The 23,879-nt window shown below is 42.4% G+C and overlaps 1 protein-coding gene across 3 annotated transcripts in view; it reads right to left on the bottom strand.

The window, feature by feature from the left end:
- COL12A1 (collagen type XII alpha 1 chain) overlaps nt 1–23,879 on the bottom strand; it is a 201,178-nt gene that overhangs the window by 89,275 nt on the left and 88,024 nt on the right. For all 3 annotated transcript variants that reach the window (XM_069726544.1, XM_069726543.1, XM_069726545.1), the window contains 5 exons: nt 5,876–6,005; nt 3,141–3,280; nt 2,762–2,891; nt 1,479–1,621; nt 1,196–1,325 (listed from right to left, as the gene is read on the bottom strand). In XM_069726544.1, coding sequence (XP_069582645.1) covers nt 1,196–1,325; nt 1,479–1,621; nt 2,762–2,891; nt 3,141–3,280; nt 5,876–6,005 — 673 coding nt within the window. The remainder of the gene's footprint in view (nt 1–1,195; nt 1,326–1,478; nt 1,622–2,761; nt 2,892–3,140; nt 3,281–5,875; nt 6,006–23,879) is intronic.

Raw genomic sequence — 23,879 nt, 5'->3', positions numbered from 1 at the left:
TAGTACACTACAAGGGCTAATAAATCTGACCAACATGTAGGTAGGGGCCCAAGTCCAAATTTTGCACGGGGCTCATTGGACTCTAGTTATGTTCTGGATTGGGCATTTCTGTTCTGAAGCCTACATAAATGTGAAAGCAGCTCTAAACTATCATACTTGCTGGAATTTGAGATAAGTAATGACTTGAGATGTACTGTATTGACAAAGTAACTCAACTTTTAATTAAATTGATGGTGTCTCAAATGGGGCTCCGAATCTTTCACGTTTCATTTGAAATTTTGAGCATATGCTTGAACTTATCCAAACTATTTTGACATACATAGAGCATTATTATGTTGGCCTAGCTTTTTTGCAATTCCAAAACAAACTGACCCATCTTCATTTCATTTGGAACTTCATGCCTTCTGTTAAAGTTTAGGCTTTGTATATAGGATCACCTCATTGTGTCTGTTTTTTTTAAGCACAAAATCTAGAACACAGGCAAGAACAAAGCCCTGTTTACAAAATTCATCAGGAAATGGTTCAATTTGGTAACTTGAGTAAATGTCAACAGATTTGTGCAACGTGGCCTTCAATACTACGCTTCACATATTGTAGGATCGCTTTGAAACGTGATTACATTTTGAATGTAAACTGCGTAATGTGCACTTGTATTCTCATCAATAGATGCAAATAGAAATATAAAATGTTCTGTGTCCAGCAGTGTTACACTAAAGACAAAGACGCATTGGAAAAAGGAGGTCAGTTTACGCGTGAATTATGAGCTTTAATCATACTTGCAATGTACTTACGTGTGAAAACTTCTCAGATTATGAGAATTATACAATTTTTTTAGACTGGAGTGATATATTAAGGAATTAGGGAGTATGAGCTGTAGGTCAATTGGCCAGGGGAACATTTGCAGATTACTACATAGAGATAAGGAGCGAGTTACAGTGCTATGGAGCTCTTACAGACTAGTAAGATAGTGTTGAATTCTACTCTAGAAGAGACAAGAAACCAATATTATGGCAAGCAAAAGAAAGCACAGCCATTCAGTGGAAAGAGCATAATTACTGAAGTGTACATTTATTGCAATATATATATAAATTGCAATTTTATATAACATTTCGTATTTACAAGTATCGCTGTACTACCAAGACACAAAGTAAACAATGAACAAGTTTCTATACCATAATTTATATGTTGTACATACATGTTTTTCCTTCTCCATTGCTTGGATCTGCTTCTCCATCAGCGTACATGGCCACCACATTCACAGAGTAAGCAGTATCAGGGATCAGGCGCTCCAATAACGCATTGTGAGTATTGCCAGGAACCATAACCTATAGGTAAATATGGACATTTATGGCTTATTTCTTGGAAAACTAAGCTGTGTGAGTTATGGCCAATGGTTATATACCCCAATTAGAGACAAGTCATTGCTAGGATGGCTGCTAGCAGGAAATTGCCCTTTATAATGAACATTTAGTACTCACAAATTCAGAAACTGAGGTTCCAAGGAGTGGAGCATAGTTGACCTTGTATTGCTGAACCTGTCCTGGGGCAGGATCCCATCGAACATTTAGTGTGTTTGTTGTGGGATTGTAAACTTGAAGATTTTTAGCGGTTCCTCGTGCCACTAAAATAAAGACATAGTTTACAAAGTATGCACTTTTTTACTTAGTCTGGGCATAATGTGTGTACATAATTGTACATTCTAATTTTTATAAGTCAGACGAAGACACACAACTGCTATTTTTAAAGGGAACCCATCAGTAAGGTCAACTCCCCCTCCCCAATCTACAGTAATATATATGGGCATAGAGGTCTTTGAAAAGTAAATTTATCAACACCTTTACATACTTTTATCACTGCATTCCCAAGTAATTTTCATTCACATTCAAATTAGGTCTGGGCCTGACAGAGCACTAACAAGCATCTGCCTACCTAGGTTGTTTCCCCACCCAGCAATAGAATTATTATCTTGATTGATAGATGACTCTGATTTCCTTATGTGATGTCACTCAGACAGTAAGCAATCAGGGAAGCTAAATGGGGCTAGTGCTGAGTGGGGAACTAACCTGGGGAATCATAGGCTTGCTAAGTGCTCTGCCACGCCCCCAAAAGTACCTAATGCCTCATTTGCATATTGATGAAAATGCAAATTACCCAGGAATACAGCAACAAATAGAAATCTAGAGGTGTTGATGGATTTACATTTCAGACCTACATGCTCATATATGTGCTTGATCTTACTGACAGATTCCCTTTAAGGAGATTTGTATTTCTAAAACAAATTGCAAGTATTTTTAGTTATTTGTAAAGCTGAACAGAGATGTAACTTGAAGATCATCGGTCCCAAAGTAAAATCTGTACTAGTCCAACTGCCTACCATGTCCTATTTATAATACTTGCGTCTTCCTGTTTTTAGTGGGGTAGTTGGACCCTTCTAGGCATCAAAGCACATCAGTTTGACCCTTATGTTTACAAGTAACTTATGGCTTGAGAAGTGAATCATATATATATATTATAAAAATAGGGTATTCATCCTTGCTGTATAGGGTATTTCTCTTAGTACTTCTGTGGGACTGTGTACAATTAATAGGAACCGTTGTATGTATATGTTTTTACTGCTTCTTTCTCTTTCTAATTCACTCTGTAAGTATTTATGTTAAGGCATTAACATAACATTTTATGTATGACTATATACATCAAGTATGTGAAAAGATTATAAGAAAATATTAAGGAAAATAAGGATTCCAAAATTTGTGCCACATACATGTCTTTCCAGTTTCAGACATTCGTCCGCCATTTCCTTCAGCATAAACAGGAACCACTGTTACTGTATAGGGTGTGTCTGACTGAAGTCCCCGGAGTACCATGTAGATGGTATTTCCAGGAACGGTTGCCTGTAAATGTAGGAAATATCAACATATTAAAATGCTGCTCAGGTGTCACTGGTCTTTATATAGCATATAAAAGTACAATATATCATATAACATATTGGGGTGTATTACTAATCCACATTAAAGAGTTTATTCTTCATATTAATGGTTGTTAGATGTGAATATTAATGTGCATGGTAAAAACAGCTACATTCTACAAGACTAGGGTAATACTATATTAAAGGGATATGTATGATAGAAAAAGACATTTACCACTTCCTCAGTTCCTCCAGCAGTAGGTACATAAAAGACCTTATATTGACGCACATTCCCTTCCGCTGCTTCCCATCGGACATTTAGAGTACTCGTAGTTGGGTCATAGACTCTCAGATTCTTTACTGTATTCAAAGGCTCTGAAATACAATTCACACAACTTACACCTGATGCTATAGATAAAATGTGTAGAAAGAAATCATTATATAGTATGTCACGACAAGACTATTGAGATTTATTGAGGAATGTGCACCATATCTCTTCTAAAAAGTTACATATTTTGGGTTATGTATGTTCTGCACAAAAACATGAAGCAAAAACATGAAGATTTTGTCATTTTTTTGAAAAGTGGGTAGGGTGTAGCGGGAGGTGCAGAAATTTGCATACATTTTAGTGCAAATGTTCACCTACTCGTAGCAGACATGCATTTTATTTTTTGTGACACAGAAAGGAAAATATGCTACATGAATATGAAAAATCTACCACATTCATTCAAAAAAACAAAGATGAGAGCAGCACTCCAAACAACAGAAAAAAATGTGTTCTGTAATTAGCCAAGCCTAAGAGACTTAAAACATTTCAGTTCTTCAAATTGATTAAACTTTAAAGCGACTCTGTCACCCCCTCCAGCCGTTAGAAACTAAAAGAGCCACCTTGTGCAGCAGTAATGCTGTATTCTGACAAGGTGGCGCTTTTTGTTATTGGTGCAGTCAAAGCAGAAATAAAGCGTTTTATAATTTCGCCAAAATACCTGTCTTTAGACAGGGAGGCAGGTCTTAACCCCTCTGCTGCACACGCCACACAGCCATCACTCAAGGCTTCTTCGGCGCCAGGTGCTGCCCCCTCCGCGCTGTTTTCAAGTCAAATCCGGCGCCTGCGCTGTTTTGTTCTGCCTGGGGCAGGCGCAGTGAGCGCTGCCCATCTGACCTCAGATGCAGTCTCACAGACTGCACCTGTGCGGCCACCCACCTTGTGAATCCCAGCCCCTCGGTGTGTTATGCATTAACTAATACTTTAATTATGATGTTCCAATTTAAACTCTGGCCAGTTCTGCGTCTGGGTTAAAGGGACTCTGTCACCTGAATTTGGCGGGACTGGTTTTAGGTCATATGGGCGGAGTTTTCGGGTGTTTGATTCACCCTTTCCTTACCCGCTGGCTGCATGATGGCTGCAATATTGGATTGAAGTTCATTCTCTGTCCTCCATAGTACACGCCTGCGCAAAGCAATCTTGCCTTGTGCAGGCGTGTACTATGGAGGACAGAGAATGAACTTCAATCCAATATTGCAGCCAGCATGCAGCCAGCGGGTAAGGAAAGGGTGAATCAAACACCCGAAAACTCCGCCCATATGACCCAAAACCAGTCCCGCCAAATTCAGGTGACAGGTTCCCTTTAAATACCATCACATAAAGGTAGAATCACCTTCTTCTTTTTGTTAGCACATGATAATATATGTGCTAAGGTAGACCTGTTCTCCATCACGACTAATGCAAAGTCAGAGATGGGGTTGGCTTATCTATTTAACTGAGCCAGACAGTCAGAGTTCTCTGCTCCATCATGTAAAGGTTGAGAAGTCATCTAAACACCTGCTCTGGAGACTTCTCACATATTATTGTATTGACCAACAGTTTTATGTCTTTTAATCTCTTTTAAAGCCTGCAGTTTACTGGTTAACTAGAGGTGACAGGGTTAACTCTTAATGCCAGCCCAGGTTGGGAAAGGTTGTCTACACTATAGGCCACAAATGAGAAGTGTTCAGCGACAAAAGGTCGAAGGATAGCAAGTTCTAAAGCAACTGATTTCCTACACAGCCAAGGTGCGGGGATTGGAGGCAGAATAAGAAAGTTCCTTTCACTATCAGTGAGTACAGCTGAAGCACAACAGAGCTTAGGGAGGCAGAATTCCCCTAAGTAGTTAGTAACAGAGAGCTACGTAAAGACATTGTCTAATCCAGTTCTGGAGGTTTAGAGAAGTCCTATTCCAAAGAAAGGAAGGAATACGAGACACTCATTTATGTGGAGGATAAAGAAAGTAAGAACAGAGCTAGAAGCTTGAGAAGTACCCCGACACTCTTGAATTGTACCTATAGTATAAAAATGCCGTAATTCTCTCAAAGATGGAGCTTTTGCTTGATGCAGAAGAAATGTATAGAACGTATTGTGCCTGCTATCAATTGTTAAAATCCTGTTTGAAGAATTCCAATAAAGACGGGTGCGTTTTACCTGCGTATTTTTCAAAAACGGTGCAGAAATTTTTTTCCGCACACGAATCCCCAACTTGGGCACATACCATAAAACTTTTTAAAACAGATCCTGGTCTCACTAATTAGTTGAGTAATTACAGGGTTACCATACCACCAAACCAGTCGTGGCCTGAAAAGGAGTATGTAGCAAACTCCCAGATAGAAAACACTCACTCAGGGGTTCTGTAAATGTGTGTGTTTGGAACCGCAGAGCAAAATCGCCACGGCAGGTCGCTTACAGTCATTACTGATGGAGAGATAGAGAAGGGTGCTAGCTTAGATAATGAACTTAGCTAGACAGCCATTGAGCATTTTTGCACACTGTGGTGCTTTTCCTAATGGACTCCAAAAGGTGACAGGCCAGAAGAAAATGCATGAAATGATTACAAAGGGTAAATTACTGTTATTGTTAACAGAACATAAAATAACAGATACAATCTAAATAGCGCAAAAATAATAAAAAAAAGGAAACAATGTGTAGAGATGACTTACTTGTCTTCCCTCTCCCTGAAATTCTTCCCCCTTCTCCATCGGCATACTGCGATGCTACAGTTATCGTGTATGGAGTATCTGGCTGGAGTCTCTGCAGCACCACACTGTTCTGCCTTCCACCAACAGTTGTCTAGGGAGTCAATAAACATAAGCCTACAGTTAAAAGAGGTTTTCCATAGCTGTTCTCACTCTCCCTTCCAAAGACAACATCACTTTCAGAATACATGCCGCTGGCTGGGCTCAGACTCTAAATTCATATAAGGAATGTATTTTATGAATTACACGTACAAAAACTTTAAGGGTATGGTGTGGTGGCAAGTAGAGCCAGAGCGGTCTGTGTCAGCAATTTGCAGGAAAATCTTTTCCTAAAAGAGAAGCTATTCACCAGTTTACCACTATCTAAACAGCAATGGCTCCAAAATGTGAAAAAAGGACAGCATTTATACATCTCCAGCCTAAACAAGTTATCACCTACCACAATTTGATAGGGGATAAATGTGCAGTGTGGATCCCACTACTAGGCCTCCGACATATATCTTTCTTAAAAGAAAAGCTTTTCACAAACTTTCCACAATATTAATAATAATGGCTTCAAAATTCAAAAAAAAATATTTGAACATCTTTCTTAAAGGAGAATTCCAGCCTAAACAAGTTACCACCTACCTACTTGATAGGTGATAAATGATCAGTGTGTATCCCACCACTAGACCTCCAAAAGAAATATAACTGGAGTAGTAGGGCGCATGCAGCACCTGCCAAAGCATTTAACTCTTTTAGGCTGTAGACAATAGAGGACACAAGTACACTCATTATGGAGTTCGGTGAGATCCCAGCATTGGCTAATTGATGAACCTAAGGAACATGTGCACATTATCATGCGCTTGATCATATGATGGATCTATGGCCCTTGGCATACCTCCAATTACATCTAGTTTGTTTCATGCACAGTTTTTATCTTACATATTCCTTGGGAATCACTGGCAGTAAAATTAGTGGTATGCTTGCTCCAACACATGCTATATTATGAAAGTATTCTTCGCTAACAGTAATGCATTTGGAGAGAACTTGGTACATCATGGATGTGTTACATACTGCTTATGCAAACCATAATTGGTTTATGCGTACAAAATTTAGGTGAAGTAGAATCTAATAATCATTTATGTAACATTTGTGGGCCTTGGATATATTGAACACTTAACTAAAGTTCAATATTGGCTTCCTAAAATGCCAAATGAAAGTTCTGTGTACATTGATCTTTAAAGAAGCACTTCCATCAACATTTTTCTCCTCTTAATATATTGAAATAGTCCTATTATATAGCACTGTGAACTTACAATTGCTCATTTTGCCTTTCTACTTGGCTAATTTTTCTCTTTTCTGTTAGATGTATGACATCATGTGATTAAAAGTGACTTAGCTGAATCCTTCTAAGCTATATGTATAAACAGGAGGTCAATTTTCTCTGTATGAGTCATCAGTCACTGCAATTGTCAATGGCAGGGGAGAGGAGTAGATCAGCTGGATCAGGAGTTGAAGAGTGGAATGATTTCTCCAGGGACAGGAAACTTCCTCTTTCTACATAGAACATAGAAAAAAGAAGAAATAGCTGGGTAGAAAGGCAAAATGAGCGGCTTCTTACTTCATGCTTGGTGTTATTATAGAAGCAATGTAAAATAGATTGCTATGTAATCAAGTAGAATAAAACTAGGAAAAGCAGGAATAGAGGTCAATCCTGTCATAGCCTTTTATTCGTCGTGATTCATGAATGCTATTGGTTCTGTATGTATGTCATGAGAACGGTAGATTAACTCTTTGTGTAATACTTTCTTTCTTTCTTTTGTAAAGTAATCTATTATAAGGAATTGTATCTTCCGCTTTTATCTGCACTGAGGAAAATTTTCCTGATTCACATTTGGCTGATTTCCTGCTGTTTGGAATGCATTGGTGAATTAAATCACTATGTTTGTTCTCTGCATTTGCAGAATCTATAAGAAAATAGTAGAATTGATTCTCCAAAGATTTTCCTTGATTCATAGAATTCAATTTGCTCAACCATATCTTCGCACAAGGCTCAATTTACTATTCAGATGCAGTATAGAAGCAGATCAACCCCTTCACGAGATTTTGTGCTGACTTAAGCAAGTAAAAGTAAAACTTGCAACTCTGTTACAATGGACACTTTTTGAACTTCGTGATATTAGAAAAGTTCTATATTTTCATCTTCTGTGACTTTTTCTGAACTTATAGGTCCATGTTTTCTATAGTAAAAAATAATGAAAATGACCTTCAATAAAGATATGACTCTTCATTGAGAAAAGTTGGCTCAGTGCATATATTGGTATTTCAAGTTACCGTATGTTAAATTTGTCCATTTTTTGGTTTGTAATCAAAACTGAATAATTCCAGATTTAAAAACAAAAACCATTAAAACGTCCTCAAAGTAAGGTGTCTTGTCCTGTTCTCAGCTCCGCAGCTGGGGAATCTTCACAAATAAACCTTTAAACTTTTGCAGAGAAGCCTCTGTGAGACAGAAGCCCAGTAATGGTGCTGAAGAGCTGCCAATATTCACTCTCTCTTGGGATGAATAGTTTTAAGCATTTATGATAGAAATTTAGCAGTAAGAATGTGTTTTACTAGCAGCTGGAAATAACTACAAGGGAAAGTTAATTACAGGCTATTAAAAAAATACACAAAGATAAAAGAGATAACATTCTGAAATCCTACAAAAATCCATATGGTGGTATATGCTATTAAATGAAAATATGCATGGTTTAAGAAAGTGTTGTGGGTCCTGGTTCTTGATGTAAGACTGACAAACTCAAGTCAAGGTGATGCTACTTTGGCCAAAAACCTTGAAAATGCAGCTGTTTCCAAAAATCAAATGAGAAACTTCAAAAATAATGTGGGATATAAACCTTTAAGGTTTTTTTTTTAATCTTGTAAATGTTAGAGCTAGCGGAACGCACCAAATAATAAGACAGATAGAGTATGGTGCGTTCGCAGCCCGGGGTCCACCGTGCAGAGATGGAACCTGCTGCCAAGTAATGACGGACTATATGGCGGTACTCATAAGTATACATACGTGGGTTAAACTTCACCCAGCGTGAAAGAAGCGATCCTGTTGCGTCACAGGACCGCAGTACCGCACATAGAGCGCGAGCAAGTAGTCAGCGAACTCAACCCCAACTAGGATTGAAGTCCGATTAGACCCTTGCTGGCACAACACCGCAACTGGGTGTGTAAGGAAACTCAATAACAATTTTAAGGCACAAGAGTGCATGCGGTGCCGCACTGACGAACGCCACTAACCACCCAGGCTTGGGTAAGGAAAGCACAGAGTAAGTGCACGGCGCCGTACTGGCGGTCACAGCAACTGGACGCTGTAATGTGTGATTAGTGCTGTAGGCTAAGTCGGGCGCTAGATAGCAACCATACACCTTCCGCGAACAGACATTCAATAGGGTAGGGGTATCCAAGGACGACTTGCACTCACAACATACACACATTAACAATTGTACACTAGCGCATGGCCGTGCGGTCATGCGCAGTTTATATAGTTGCAGCACAGGAAGTGGCCACAGAAACTTTGCCCTTCCAAGACCTGCCAAGAGGACCAATGGAATGTCCTGCAGAGCCTGAGCACATGACCCTCGATCTCCAACGGGAGATCTTGCCCTGGGCATGCTCAGTGTGTGCAGACAAGGACTTAGTCCCAGAGAAGTCCGCTCGCTGCTGACCAGCACTGGCTTTAATGGCAGAAGCTGAAGAAGCAGCAGTAACTCTCAGTACAGAGTGAGACTGAGTAAGACGCTGGGACCGACGTCCTTGCTGAGCAGACTCCACTGCGGCTGGATGAGAATGGGAGACCGCAGTGGAGATGGCTCGAGATTCCCCCTGTGCAGAAGCGGGAACTCGAGACCTAACATTACCCCCCCTCCTAGGGCCCCCCTCCTTGGGCCTCGCTACGCTCGAAGGCAGCAATGAGCTGTGGGGCCCGAATGTTTTCAGCAGGCTCCCATGACCTGTCCTCCGGGCCATAACCCTTCCAATCCACCAGATAGAACTTTTTGCCGCGTACCACCTTGCACCCCAAAATAGCGTTCACCTCGTAATCGTCCGTAGACGAACCCGATGTCCCGGCAGATGACTCGGAAAACCGGGACATGTATACGGGTTTCAAGAGGGACACATGAAAGGTGTCGGTGATACCCAAGCGTGGAGGAAGAGCCAAACGGTAGACCACAGGATTAACCCGTTCGAGAACCTTGAAGGGACCCAAGTAGTGAGGAGCAAACTTAGTGGACTCAACTCGCAGCCTGATGTTACGGGCGGAGAGCCACACCAAGTCGCCAGGAGCAAAGGTCGGAGCGGGGTGCCGATGAACATCGGCGGAGGACCTCATTCTCTCCTTGGAGGCCCGAATGGCATCCTGCATGCGGTCCCAAATGTCCCGTGCCTCCACAGCCCAGTCTGCCACCCTGGAGTCAGCAGAAGACACAGGCATGGGCACAGGAACACGCGGATGCTGGCCGTAATTTAGGAGGAATGGAGTCTGACCGGTGGAGTCGGCTACGGCATTGTTAAGTGCAAACTCTGCCCACGGTAGCAAGGATGCCCAGTCATCCTGCCTGGCAGAAACAAAATGTCGTAAATATGTGACCAAGGTCTGGTTGGCCCTCTCTACCAACCCATTCGTCTCGGGATGATATGCCGAAGAGAGATTTAACTCAATACTGAGTAGACGACAAAGCTCTCTCCAGAATCGAGACGCAAACTGGGGACCCCGGTCACTAACAATTTTGTCTGGCATACCGTGTAGGCGAAAGATATGCTTGACGAACAAGACAGCCAACGCCCGTGCAGAAGGTAGCCGTGGAAGAGGCACCAAGTGCACCATTTTGGAAAAATGGTCGGTGATCACCCAGATAATGGTGCAGTTACGAGACTTGGGTAGGCCCACCACAAAGTCCATCCCGACCATCTCCCAGGGCCTGTCCGCCACCGGCAGAGGATAAAGCAAACCAGCTGGCCATTGCCGAGGAGTCTTGTTCTTGGCGCAAGAGACACACGCCCGAACATACTCTGCGACATCACGAGCCATATGCGGCCACCAGTATGTCCTCGCCAGTAACTCAGATGTCCTTTTGGTACCAAAATGTCCACCCACCCTGGACGAGTGTGCCCAAGAGAGAACCTCCGGTCGCAAACTGGATGGAACAAAAGTCTTGCCCGGGGCACAGACTCTAGCGAAACCGGGGCCACAGTTCTCAAGCTCTCGGTGGGGACAATAAGCCGAGGCTCCTCCGCAGATGACACAACGGAGCGAGAGAGAGCATCGGCCCGAATGTTCTTCTCCCCAGAAAGAAAATGGAGGGTGAAATGAAATCGGGAGAAGAATAAGGACCATCTGGCCTGGCGAGAATTCAACCGCTGGGCTGTCTGCAGGTACACCAAATTTTTATGGTCTGTGAAGACTTGGAAGGGAAAACGTGCTCCCTCCAAGAGATGTCTCCACTCCGAGAAAGCCAACTTCATGGCTAGCAACTCCCTGTCCCCCATGGAATAATTCCTCTCTGCTGGTGAAAAGGTCTTGGAGAAAAAGAAGCAAGGATGCTTCCGACCTTGAGCATCCTTTTGGAAGAGGACTGCTCCAGCACCAACAGAAGAGGCATCCACCTCCATGATAAATGGCTTATCAACATCGGGGCGATGTAGGATGGGAGCGCTAGCGAAGTGTGACTTTATAGAGTTAAAGGCCTTGGAGACCTCCTCAGACCACAATTTGGGATTCGCCCCCTTCTTGGTGAGGGCAACCAAGGGAGCTACCAAAGTTGAGAAGTGTGGAATGAACTGGCGATAATAATTAATGAACCCCATAAAGCGCTGCACCGCTTTAAGAGAATGGGGTTCCTGCCAGTCCATCACAGCCTGTAGTTTAGCAGGATCCATAGCCAATCCCTGGGCAGAGATGATGTAGCCTAGGAAAGGCAAGGACTCCTGCTCAAACATACACTTCTCCAACTTGGCATAGAGGGAGTTTGCCCGTAGGAGGTCGAAGACTTTGCAAACATCTCTCCGGTGGGAGTCAATATCTGGAGAGTAGATGAGAATATCATCCAGATAGACTACGACCGAGGTGGAAAGCATTTCCCGGAAGATATCGTTCACAAAGTCTTGGAAAACGGCCGGGACATTACAGAGCCCGAAGGGCATCACCAGATATTCATAGTGCCCATCCCTGGTGTTAAAAGCCGTCTTCCATTCGTCCCCCTCACGGATGCGAATCAGGTTGTAAGCACCCCACAGATCTAGTTTAGTAAATACCCTTGCTCCCCGAAGCCTCTCGAAGAGCTCAGATATCAAGGGCAAAGGATACTTATTTTTAACGGTGATGGCGTTAAGACCCCTGTAGTCTATGCATGGACGTAGTTCCCCATTCTTCTTCTGCACGAAGAAGAACCCTGCCCCAGCAGGTGACACTGACTTCCTAATGAATCCTCTTGCCAGATTTTCCTGGATGTACTGTGACATTGCCTCCGTCTCCGGGAGAGATAGAGGATAGACTCGACCCCGGGGAGGCTCAGCACCAGGCAAGAGATCAATAGGACAGTCATAGGGGCGATGGGGCGGAAGGATCTCCGCCGCCTTTTTGGAGAACACGTCTGCATAAGACCAATACTGCTTGGGGAGAGAGGAAAGATCTGCGGGTACCTCAGTAGTAGCAACCTGAACGCACTCCCTCTGACACCTACCCCCACAAGATTCGCCCCATCCCAGGATTCTGCCAGAGGACCACTTGATATGAGGAGAGTGGTACCGTAGCCAAGGTATTCCCAACAGGACCTCATCAATTCCCTCAGGAATGACGAGCAGAGAAATAATCTCCTGATGAGATGGCGACATGGACAGAGTAAACGGGATGGTCTGGTGTGTTATCTGTGAGGGCAGTGTCGACCCATTCACCACTCGTACCGTTACTGGGTGAGCTAGCATAACCAGGGGTATTGCGTGACGTTGGGCGAAGGCAGAAGACATAAAATTGCCCTCCGCCCCAGAATCCACGCAGAGCTCTACCGAGTGGGAGAATGAGCCTATAGTAATTGTCCCCTTAAAGGACAATTTAGAGGCAAACGTCGCCGTGTCTAGTGCACCTCCACCTACTACCACTAGACGCTGACGTTTCCTCGACCGCTGAGAACATCTGGTGGCTAGATGTCCCGACTGCTGGCATACATGACAGACCTTGAGTGCACCTGCGGTCCGGGACTTAGGTCCCGCTTGTGACACTTCCCTGGCCTCATGTGACTCAGGAACCAGAACCGGAGATTCCAGAGGTTTGGCGAAGGTAGGAGCCAGCCGAAACCTCTGCCTACACTGGGCTCGCTCTAACCTCCGCTTGTTAAAACGGAGGTCAATTCGAGTGGAGACAGTTATTAACTCCTCCAGTGTGGCAGGAATCTCCCTAGTGGCCAGAGCGTCCTTAACGTGGTCAGCCAGGCCCCTCCAAAATATGGGGATAAGAGCTTTATCCGACCAATCCAGCTCAGAAGCTAAAGTGCGGAATTGGACGGCAAAATGACTGACCAAGGACTCACCCTGAGTTAATGCCAGCAGTTAGAGCGCAGTATCATGGGTGACTTGAGGTCCTAAAAAGACCTGTTTCTGTGGGAGCGTGGCGATCATGTGGTGCAGAGTGCTCCGCTGTTTCTGAGCACTTTGCACCACATGATCGCCACGCTCCCACAGCGGCGTAGCCCATTCCAACGCCCTGTCCGACAAGAGAGACACTATAAATCCCACCTTAGCCCGCTCTGTGGGAAAACGTGCAGCCAGGAGCTCGAGGTGAATAGAGCACTGACTCACAAATCCCCTACAAAATTTGCTATCACCAGAAAATTTTTCTGGCAGCGGGAGGCGAGAAAATGTCGGAGCAGGGGTGGCAATGGACAGGGTTGCTGCAGCCACGCTAGCAGCCTGTACAGCAACTGCGGTAACATCCACAGCTGAGGTTGCGCTCTCAAGAGCCGCCAACCTACCCTCCAGCTGCTGGATATACCGCAAGGATTGCTGTTTGTCCGTCATTACTAGCCAGACCCTGGCGCTAGTGTAATGTTAGGGCTAGCGGAACGCACCAAATAATAAGACAGATAGAGTATGGTGCGTTCGCAGCCCGGGGTCCACCGTGCAGAGATGGAACCTGCTGCCAAGTAATGACGGACTATATGGCAGTACTCATAAGTATACACACGTGGGTTAAACTTCACCCAGCGTGAAAGAAGCGATCCTGTTGCGTCACAGGACCGCAGTACCGCACATAGAGCGCGAGCAAGTAGTCAGCGGACTCAACCCCAACTAGGATTGAAGTCCGATTAGACCCTTGCTGGCACAACACCGCAACTGGGTGTGTAAGGAAACTCAATAACAATTTTAAGGCACAAGAGTGCATGCGGTGCCGCACTGACGAACGCCACTAACCACCCAGGCTTGGGTAAGGAAAGCACAGAGGAAGTGCACGGCGCTGTACTGGCGGTCACAGCAACTGGACGCTGTAATGTGTGATTAGTGCTGTAGGCTAAGTCGGGCGCTAGATAGCAACCATACACCTTCCGCAAACAGACATTCAATAGGGTAGGGGTATCCAAGGACGACTTGCACTCACAACATACACACATTAACAATTGTACACTAGCGCATGGCCGTGCGGTCATGCGCAGTTTATATAGTTGCAGCACAGGAAGTGGCCACAGAAACTTTGCCCTTCCAAGACCTGCCAAGAGGACCAATGGAATGTGCTGCAGAGCCTGAGCACATGACCCTCGATCTCCAACGGGAGATCTTGCCCTGGGCATGCTCAGTGTGTGCAGACAAGGACTTAGTCCCAGAGAAGTCCGCTCGCTGCTGACCAGCACTGGCTTTAATGGCAGAAGCTGAAGAAGCAGCAGTAACTCTCAGTACAGAGTGAGACTGAGTAAGACGCTGGGACCGACGTCCTTGCTGAGCAGACTCCACTGCGGCTGGATGAGAATGGGAGACCGCAGTGGAGATGGCTCGAGATTCCCCCTGTGCAGAAGCGGGAACTCGAGACCTAACAGTAAAGCGTTGTTTTATCACTAAGTCCAACTTCTGTGACCCCCCCAATCCTAGGGATCAAAGTAAAAGAGTACTGATATAGAACAGTATCACCATCTGAGATTTCCCTATGTGAAAATTATCCATGTAACCTGGCTGGGCAGGGAACTGCAATTTATCCCAGCCACACAAATGGAGTCAACCTGCAGTACCCTTCACAGTGTTGACTGGGGCTCTGCTGTGCATGGGACAAAACATCAAAGGGGTTGCAAACCTACTATTAGAGTTGGCGGATTGCACTTAATAAATGTATTAAAGAGGTGCAATCACAACCCGGGGTCCAACGTGCAGAGATGTAAAACTGCAGCTCAGTGAACAGCACACGAGCTGTGTCACTCGCACACAGAAACAAAATAGATACTTTGCTATAGAGCTGTGACACTCGCACACAGTAACAAAGTAGATATGATGCTAGATACAATGCCTGTTAACCTCACAGGGGATCGAAGCCCACTAACAGGGTAAGTAGCAAACAGTGGTCACACAGTCAGTAAAAGCACTCAACCAACTCCTCTCCCGAGGTGCCGGAATTCTAATGGCTAGACGCCAGCACTGAATCCATACAGACAAACTCCTCTCCGGAGGTGCCGGAATTCTAACGGCTTACCGCCGACCCTGAACACATGCTGGCAAACACCACACTGTTGCAATGTCTCATTCACACATGGAAAGAGATTGACACTAGCATGCCCGCGCGCGCCTCTGAGATCCTTTTATATGTTTAGTTTATGTCCAGTCGGAGAGGACCTTGCACACAGGCCAATACGGAGCTGCCACACCACCAGAGCTGCTGACAACCGACCACCAATGAGAAGTCGCCACATCACGAGCATGCTCAGTATAGTGATTTCTGGACTCCAGAGTGTTCGCTCATCGCTGCCTACCGCTGGTTACCGTAGGCTTGGCTGAAGAGCCAGCGGTAACCAGATGAACAGTGCGAGCCAGAGAATGACGCTGAGACCGACGTCTATGCTCACCCGCAATGGCCAAAGTGGAATGGGAGACTGCAGATGCTGTCGAAGCTTGAGAACTATCCTGTGCAGTGGGAGAATCCCGGTGCCTAACACCTACTGCCCTTCATCTTTAGAATATGTAAGGATCTCAGAGGTTGGACCTTCTCTGATCATAAATTAAAGGGAATCTGTCACTATTTTTTGCTATCTTATCTGAGAGCAGCATAATGTAGGGAAAAAGACAGTGATTCCAACAATGTATCACTTAATTTTACTAGGTGGAGTTATAATACAACCAAAGTTTTTAGATGTAGCATGCATCAAAGCTCAGAAAGCCCACCTACACCAAGCTCTTTATATACATTGTACATTGACAGTAAGCTGTTAATCAGTGCTGGGGGTGTAGCTGGACCAGGAGTTACATAGTGGCAATGATAAAAACACTTTATCTCCTGCTGATAAAACACTTATCGTATTGAAATAACAGCTCATAGCCTAGTATGTGACACATGCCTGAAATCAGTGTCTCAGCCCCTACCTTATGCTGCCCTTAGATTATATAGAAAAAAAACCTGCTGACAGATTCCTTTTAAGAGCATAAGCCATAAATATACTTTCACTTTATAGGTTAATTTAAAGCAGCTAAAAGCTAATCTAATAACTAAAACAATAATGACAATAATATTATGGATAATGTCATGACTGGTTTTAAAAATACAGCAATTTTCAAAGATTCAGTCATTAATAAGACTTTATCTAAAACAGAAAATTTTCTCTAATCTGAAAAACAAATTATTTAAATATTTAAGGATTATGGAACCCAAGGTGCAGGCCAAAACATAAAAAAAATGTAAAAAGTAAAATGTTCGTTATTTATTGACTTATTTTTTAGATCAGTCATCAAGTTGTTTATCCCTGGTGATTCTATTGCTTCTGGTCTTAGATGAAAATTATTTACTGTGTTATGTAGTTGAATAGAAACAAAAATGTATTTTATTTTTGGCTTCTTTTTGAGAGCCAAAGCTCTTCTATTGCTTTGTTTTGAACATTTTGTTTGCCTGTATGCTCCACTGAATATGACGTAAAATGTTGCTCTTCACTTTAACATTATTTTGTTATTTTAGCCAAATTGCTAAAAGATCAAAATGTTTGCATGGGTTTTCTTTTCGGAAGACTGACTTCCCCTCACACTACAAGATGGTTGACTTCAATGTCTGAAATTTGTCCCAATGTGTATCTATGAGATTGGGAAATTAATATCATATATTGTTATAGTGTGCTTCAGGTAACCTCTTCTCCATTGAATAATTGGGAGCACTGTTTGAGCTGTTCAAATCCCCCATAATTAAAGCTCTTCTTCCCAAAAATGCTTAGAGAAATTTTGATTGAGCACCTATTAAGTAGAGATTGTACCAGAGGACAAGAGTATTCACAATGAGGTTCATTACAGGGGAGGTCCTGTTTATCTTTATTTTAAAGAAGTGTTGAGGACATGATTGTGTGCCACAAGTATTACAGATTTCACTCCTGTCCTTGTAAGTGCCGCCTTCCTGATAAACTACACAGCTCTGCTGTTCTCAGTATGGCTGCTGGTGGAGAAGCATGTGACCAGATCTATCCATCACCCTCTCCGTACCGCTCCTGCTTTTCTCATGCCATAGCATAGGAAAGGCAAGGGAGACATGATTTAGAATTACCACGGCACTCTCCATCCCACTGGTGTGGCTACCTTGGAAGCACGAGGAACTGAATGCCAATTTGAGCAGAGGAGGTAATGGCATTCAAATGGAGGATACCTCTTAGGGTGACTATACATAAAAAATGAATAGCACTTTATTGATCCAGGGTGAATTTTAATTTTACTTGTCAGCATTTTTTTTTTATGTTCGACCCTAACCATTTTAAGCATCATGCTATGAGGCTATAATGGCCATTTTAATAAACTAAACATCTGGATAAGCCGAGGGCCAAAAACGCGTCGAGGCGTGTGTGGGCACCTATGGAGAAGGATATGGGTAAGATCCGTTGATGGAAACACTGGTTCTATGGATATAAGGGGGTCCTTTGCTATGCAGTTTTGACCGATTTGGAATTGTGGGATGAGCATTTCCCTATACTGATGTATTAGCAGGGAGTCTACAATTTCTGTGGATACTATGCACTGGTACTTTACTCTTGAAAGAATTGTTGTATTGACCCCTACCCTTCCATCTTTGTACCCATGATCCCTGTGTGGTGCTACACATCTTTGTATGGGTGCACCTGTTCCCTACATTCAAACTGCTTTGTTAATGATAATTGGATAATGATAATTGAACCTTGACTGTTATTATATGTAATTTCTGTAAAATTTTCTATGGTAATAAAATAAAATTATTTGTATTTTTACCTTTTCTGTGTGATCATATGCTTCAAAATTATGTTTTGGATGTTAGTAGGAAGCATCACACGGTATTGTCCCAAGTAGTTTTGTAGATTGTTTCCAAGGACTACTATTATGGTGTCTGTTTCTGAGATTTTGTATTTAAATATTTTATTAGACCTACATTCCACAATGACACCATTTTATTTTGACTCCAGTGCACTGATGACATTTGTCCATCTACACCAGATATAGGAAATGGACCAATAATTCAGTCACTTCAAATACTTGGTCTTTCATGCCTCGCATTACATTTATTATGTGTTTTAGGCTATGTGCACACGTTGCGGATCCTCTGCGGATCCGCAGCGTTTTTTGCAGTGCAGAAACGCTGCAGATCCACAATTGATTTACAGTACAATGTAAAGCAATGAGAAAAAAATGCTGTGCACACTTTGCGGAAAATCCGCTGTGGAAACGCTGCGGTTTAAAAGAAGTAGCATGTCACTTCTTTTTTGTGAATCTGCAGTGTTTTTGTACCCATTCCATTATAGAAAACCGCAGGGGTAAAAAAACTCAGCAAATCCGCAAGAATACCGCAGCAAAAACGCACAAAAAACGCTGCGGAACTGCACAAAAAATGCAACAAATCCACAGGTGCGTTTTCTGCCAGGAGGGGCAGAATCTGCACCAGAAATTCCTAAGCCTAATCCGCAACGTGTGCACATAGCCTTAGACACTTTTTTGGACACGCTTCACAATGTTTCATGGCAATTAGGGCTGTATCTTTTGGTCCACACGGGTCTGCACCTGGGGACGGCGTTCCTCTTCCTCTCGCTTTGGTTACGTGTGTATGTTACACCTTTGTTGCCTTATTAGGGGCACGAGGTGCATCTGGACCCTATGGTGTGTCTCCATTTATTATATCTTGAGCCATTATATTTGGGGGTTTTTTCCCTGAAAGTGGCTTACTGAGGGGTCATTCCCTGGTTTTGGCAGGCGTTCTTGTCTGCTATAGGGTTGCGCACGATTGTCCATCTTTTGCATTTAGCTCCATGAGCCAGAGGGTTGCCTTTATAATTCAGGTTTGCAGACTTGTATTATGAATATGTGTATTGTACATGTTATACCCACATGTGGACCATGTGTACTCAGTACCGTTGTTTTTAATTATGTTTTATATTTTTGAAGTTGTTGTTTGTCAATAAAATTCCTGTGTTTATAGTTCATGACTATTCTTTATTAGCCCTGGGTGTGCATCCTATCGAGCAGCCTCTTCCCTCTTGTTTCTAGTCATGGCAATTAGGAAACTGGAAAGACTAAGGCTAGGTTCCCATTGCGCTAATGGGACAGCGCTAACGGACAGCGTTGCACGGCAAAATTAATGCCGTGCAATGCGTCCGTTAGCGCACCCATTGGCAGCAATGTTAACGCACATCGCTAGTGCATGCCACTTTCAGCATGCACTAGCGATGTGCCGTTCTTTTGTGACGCGCCTCGGACGCTGCTTGCCCGAGGTCCGTTCCCCGCTCTCGCAGATCTGGGATCTGCGCTAGTGGGGACGTTAAACGTGACCCAAAAAAATACATTGCGTTAGCGCTATCCGCTAGCGCTATGCGCTAAACGGATTGCCCTAACGCAATGGCAACCTAGCCTAAGGGTGTTACTATCCTGTGCTCCTATATTGAGCCACAATTTGGCATATCTTAGGTGACTAAAAAAAATCAATGAATAGATGGTGTAAACCTGAAGTAGACAGTCTGGGTGGGATCATCCGAGCATTTTCAAAATTGTACATTTTATGCCCAGAAAAAAATTATGATTTTTCATCCATATTGTCATCCATATACAATCCATATGCAATTTGTTTGTCCATATTTTATGTCCGTATGTGATCCATATGTTCTTTTTGAACATCCAAATGGCATCTGTTTTTTACTTGTATAATGTAATAAATAATAAAACTCAAACACGGTTTCCTATCTTTATAGTTGCAATGTATCCCTAAAAAATGCATGACATATGGATGATAACCCACATGTGATCCTTTTTTTTATGTACTCATTGACTTGTAATGGGCAAATCTGATCCAAAATTCAGATCAAACTTGTGCATGCTGCTTTTTTTTTACACTCAGATCATCAGTCTGTGTGTAAAAATGTTCATGTGAACTATGGCTTTCACCTATATTGGTAGGTCTGCTGTTTGTATGTTATCAATTTTTTGCAAATGGACAGTATACAGACACTTAATATGTTTGTCTGACTCACACTGGCATATATTACGGAGGAGTGCAGTGTGATAAAATCTCTCATTGCACTTTCACCAGTGTTATTTAATGAGGCAGAGCAGATCTGACATTTTTTTCTCATGCCAATGCGGCATGGGAAACAAAATCACAGCATGCCGCGATTGACAACATATCTCACACACAAGTCTATGGGTGTGAGCAAAATATTGGACTGTACTCAGTCGGATGTTATCAGTCCAATATAAACTGAAATAGGCAATGGAGGAGATAGAGAGATTAATCTCTCCTTCTCCTCACCGGTGGTCTGAGTCTCACATGCGAGAGTGTAGATTCACAGTAAAATGACACTCGGCTCTCAGCAGAGCAGGAGCCGATGATCATTAGCATACTCTCGCATTGGATGCTATACACTAATGTGACCCCGGCCTTCGGCTAAGTTCACACAAGTGTATAACAAAGACGCCAGCTTCTGATACAGAAAAAATGATTAATCATCTCTACTGTCAATTGTATGTTATCCTTTTATCATACATTAGCTGTTAAGGCATTTTTCAAGATCAAATTAAGTTTCCTATGTTATTAATTGGAATACATCTGTAAAAATCAGATGCTATATGGGTGATCCATATGGGACTAGATTTTTTTGCACACCCATAGACTTGAATAGTCTCATCTGCAATCCCGAAGAGAATTGTGCATGGTGCAATTTTTTTTCACACGGACATTGGGTTCATTTGAAAAACTGTTTTCTGAACAGCCCTACTGAATAACATTGGAGTCGAGTGTTGTCCGTGTGAGGTTAGTTTTTTTGACGGCCAGAACTTGGGCTAAAAATATAGACTTGTGAATGTACCCTGAAGATGGGTCGAATTTAGCTAACAGAATGATAAATTTGATAAATCTGCCACATTTTAAATTGTCAAGTCAACATTTGTACTGTACGGTTAGACAGTGTTAGTAAATTAGTCCCAATATCTACACAGAGCATCCTCTGGTCATTTCCATTCTAGCTATCTGACAAAATGGGAGTCTAAGAAGAATGGTAGGACTGTGCCTGTTATCAATCTCATAGGCTGTTATGAATGCTGCAGAATGGTGAACGCAGCTCTGGACTAGAATGCCGACTGTAGCTCAGCCCCACTTCATCCTTCATCTTTATAAACCTGTTTCTCTTCTACAAAGGAAAAAGAAATCTGTTTTGGGGGTGTTTTTACCAAGCTATGGCTGTGCACCTGAAAGTTATTATGATATGGCATTAAACAGAGTTTTCTGCTCCCTGAATAAACATATCAGCTAATATGGGAAAAGGCCAGTATTGCCTGCTGAGCTCACAGGATTTCAGTAACATGCCTTTGATTTATTTTTGAAAAAATACATTTTATCGTCATACTTTTAGCAGATGCGTTTTATAGAACAGCTGGAAGTGCTTTGAAGTACGCATTTATGCTATTAACTGATAGAAAGTACTGTTTTTTTCTAATTTATTTTGCTTTCTTGCAGTCCCTAAATAGCTTGCTTAGTAAGAGACTGGGGTTAAACAAATAATTTAATATTAACCCTAGAGATTCCATCTTTGATGCTCAGTGCATGAAGTACCTTATTCATGTCCTACATTTATCTTAAAAATCCATCTAAAAAGTTATTTTCTCTTTGAAATGGCACAAATAATGTATTTCATTCAACCCTGTGATGTGTGAATATTGCAGTATTTTTATTTGCATATGACTTTTCCCCATCCTCATAGAAATACTAGTATCCATTACAAATGACACAGTAAAGTATTACAAGCAAATGAAAATAAACTAGAAAATAAAGTGAAAGCAGAAAGATAGCTACAAAAAAATAAGCACGCTATTTTACAACATTGTTTAGAGGGCATTTACGATATAGACTAATCTGCTGAGATTACAAACACTTCCAAATCTCATCTCAACCTGCTGTCAGTTTTTACCCTATTCCCCATACTGAATGCCACGAGATGAGATCTGGAAGTGTTTATAATGAATCCATAATTCAGCTCTGCTTTATCACTGCAAACACTTCCAAATCTCATCTGATGGCAGTCAGTGTGGGAGATAAGAGTGGACAGCACTGAGATGAGATCTGAAAGTATTTGCATTGATATATACTGTAGATCTACCTGCTGTACCTCTACCTTTTTACCCCTGTATGTTGCTGCCTGCTTATGATTGGTCAACCTCATGCAGGGGAAGAAGTACAAGTCACCAGAGACAAATCTCTGTTCACGCTCAGTTGAACTATTATACAAATTATAACCTAAACTTTGCAAACCAGTATCTCTCAAAACAAAGAGGAGACATTAAAAAATAAAAATTATGAATTACTCAGCTCTACAGCCACTATTCTATGATGTGGCCTGTTTAACATGCTAAAACTAGTCAAAGGTCCTCTTTAAAATAGATATTAAAAGCTTTTGGCCTCTTGTGTAACCTTGCACATATTTCTCTGGGTCAAAAGCATTTTATAGTTTACAAGCTATAAAATTAAATTGCTTTTCTGATTATTCACATTTATAGCATGTTATTGAGACATATCATAAGAGTCTGATGGGCTGGATCTGACCACTTAGACTCTAACAATGCTAAAGCCCCCTCACATACACCTTAAATAGCTGTCGGTGGCACAATGGAAAGGCCAATCGCTTGGCCAGCTGCTATCTCCCCCTACTCTTCCATACACAAGAGCACATTCTCCGCCAAGCAAAGTTTTTGCAATCTTTGTTTTCAGCTTATCCGGAAGAAAAGAAGGAAAGGCAGTCCAAAATCAGACATGACTTCCTTGATAATCTATCCGGGCTCCTATACACAGTAAACTGTCGACTGAATCAGTAGATATAAAATCCTGCCAACTTTAGTCTAATGTATATGGGGAGGCTTTAGAATAAAGTAATCCTGGCCCCAATTCTTGATACAATAGTAAAGCATCATAAAATCAGCACAACATAGATACGATATTTTCTTTAAATTTGCAGATGTTTGTGGGAACTTTGCTCAAATGTGTTTACCATTCAGTTTCTGAACAAATGTCTACATGAAATGAACAGTGACAACTAGGCAAAAGTTGAAAAAGGCACTTTGTATTGCTTCTCTTATTAGTAAATTAATTTTTGATTGTTTCAGTTTCATTGTTGTATAATACTGGTGGTAGTGGCATCCAGACAGATGTCTCCCCAAACCCAACTATGAGACATAACTCGCACTTTGAATCATGGTTGAGCTGCCTACAACAGCACCTTAGTAATGACACGGATCTCCCACTTTTTATGACATTGTTGAGAGATTTACAGCA

This window comes from Ranitomeya imitator, chromosome 5, assembly GCF_032444005.1.
Source record: "Ranitomeya imitator isolate aRanImi1 chromosome 5, aRanImi1.pri, whole genome shotgun sequence".
Taxonomy (NCBI): Eukaryota; Metazoa; Chordata; class Amphibia; order Anura; family Dendrobatidae; genus Ranitomeya; species Ranitomeya imitator.
This window is presented reverse-complemented; position numbering and strand designations above follow the sequence as displayed.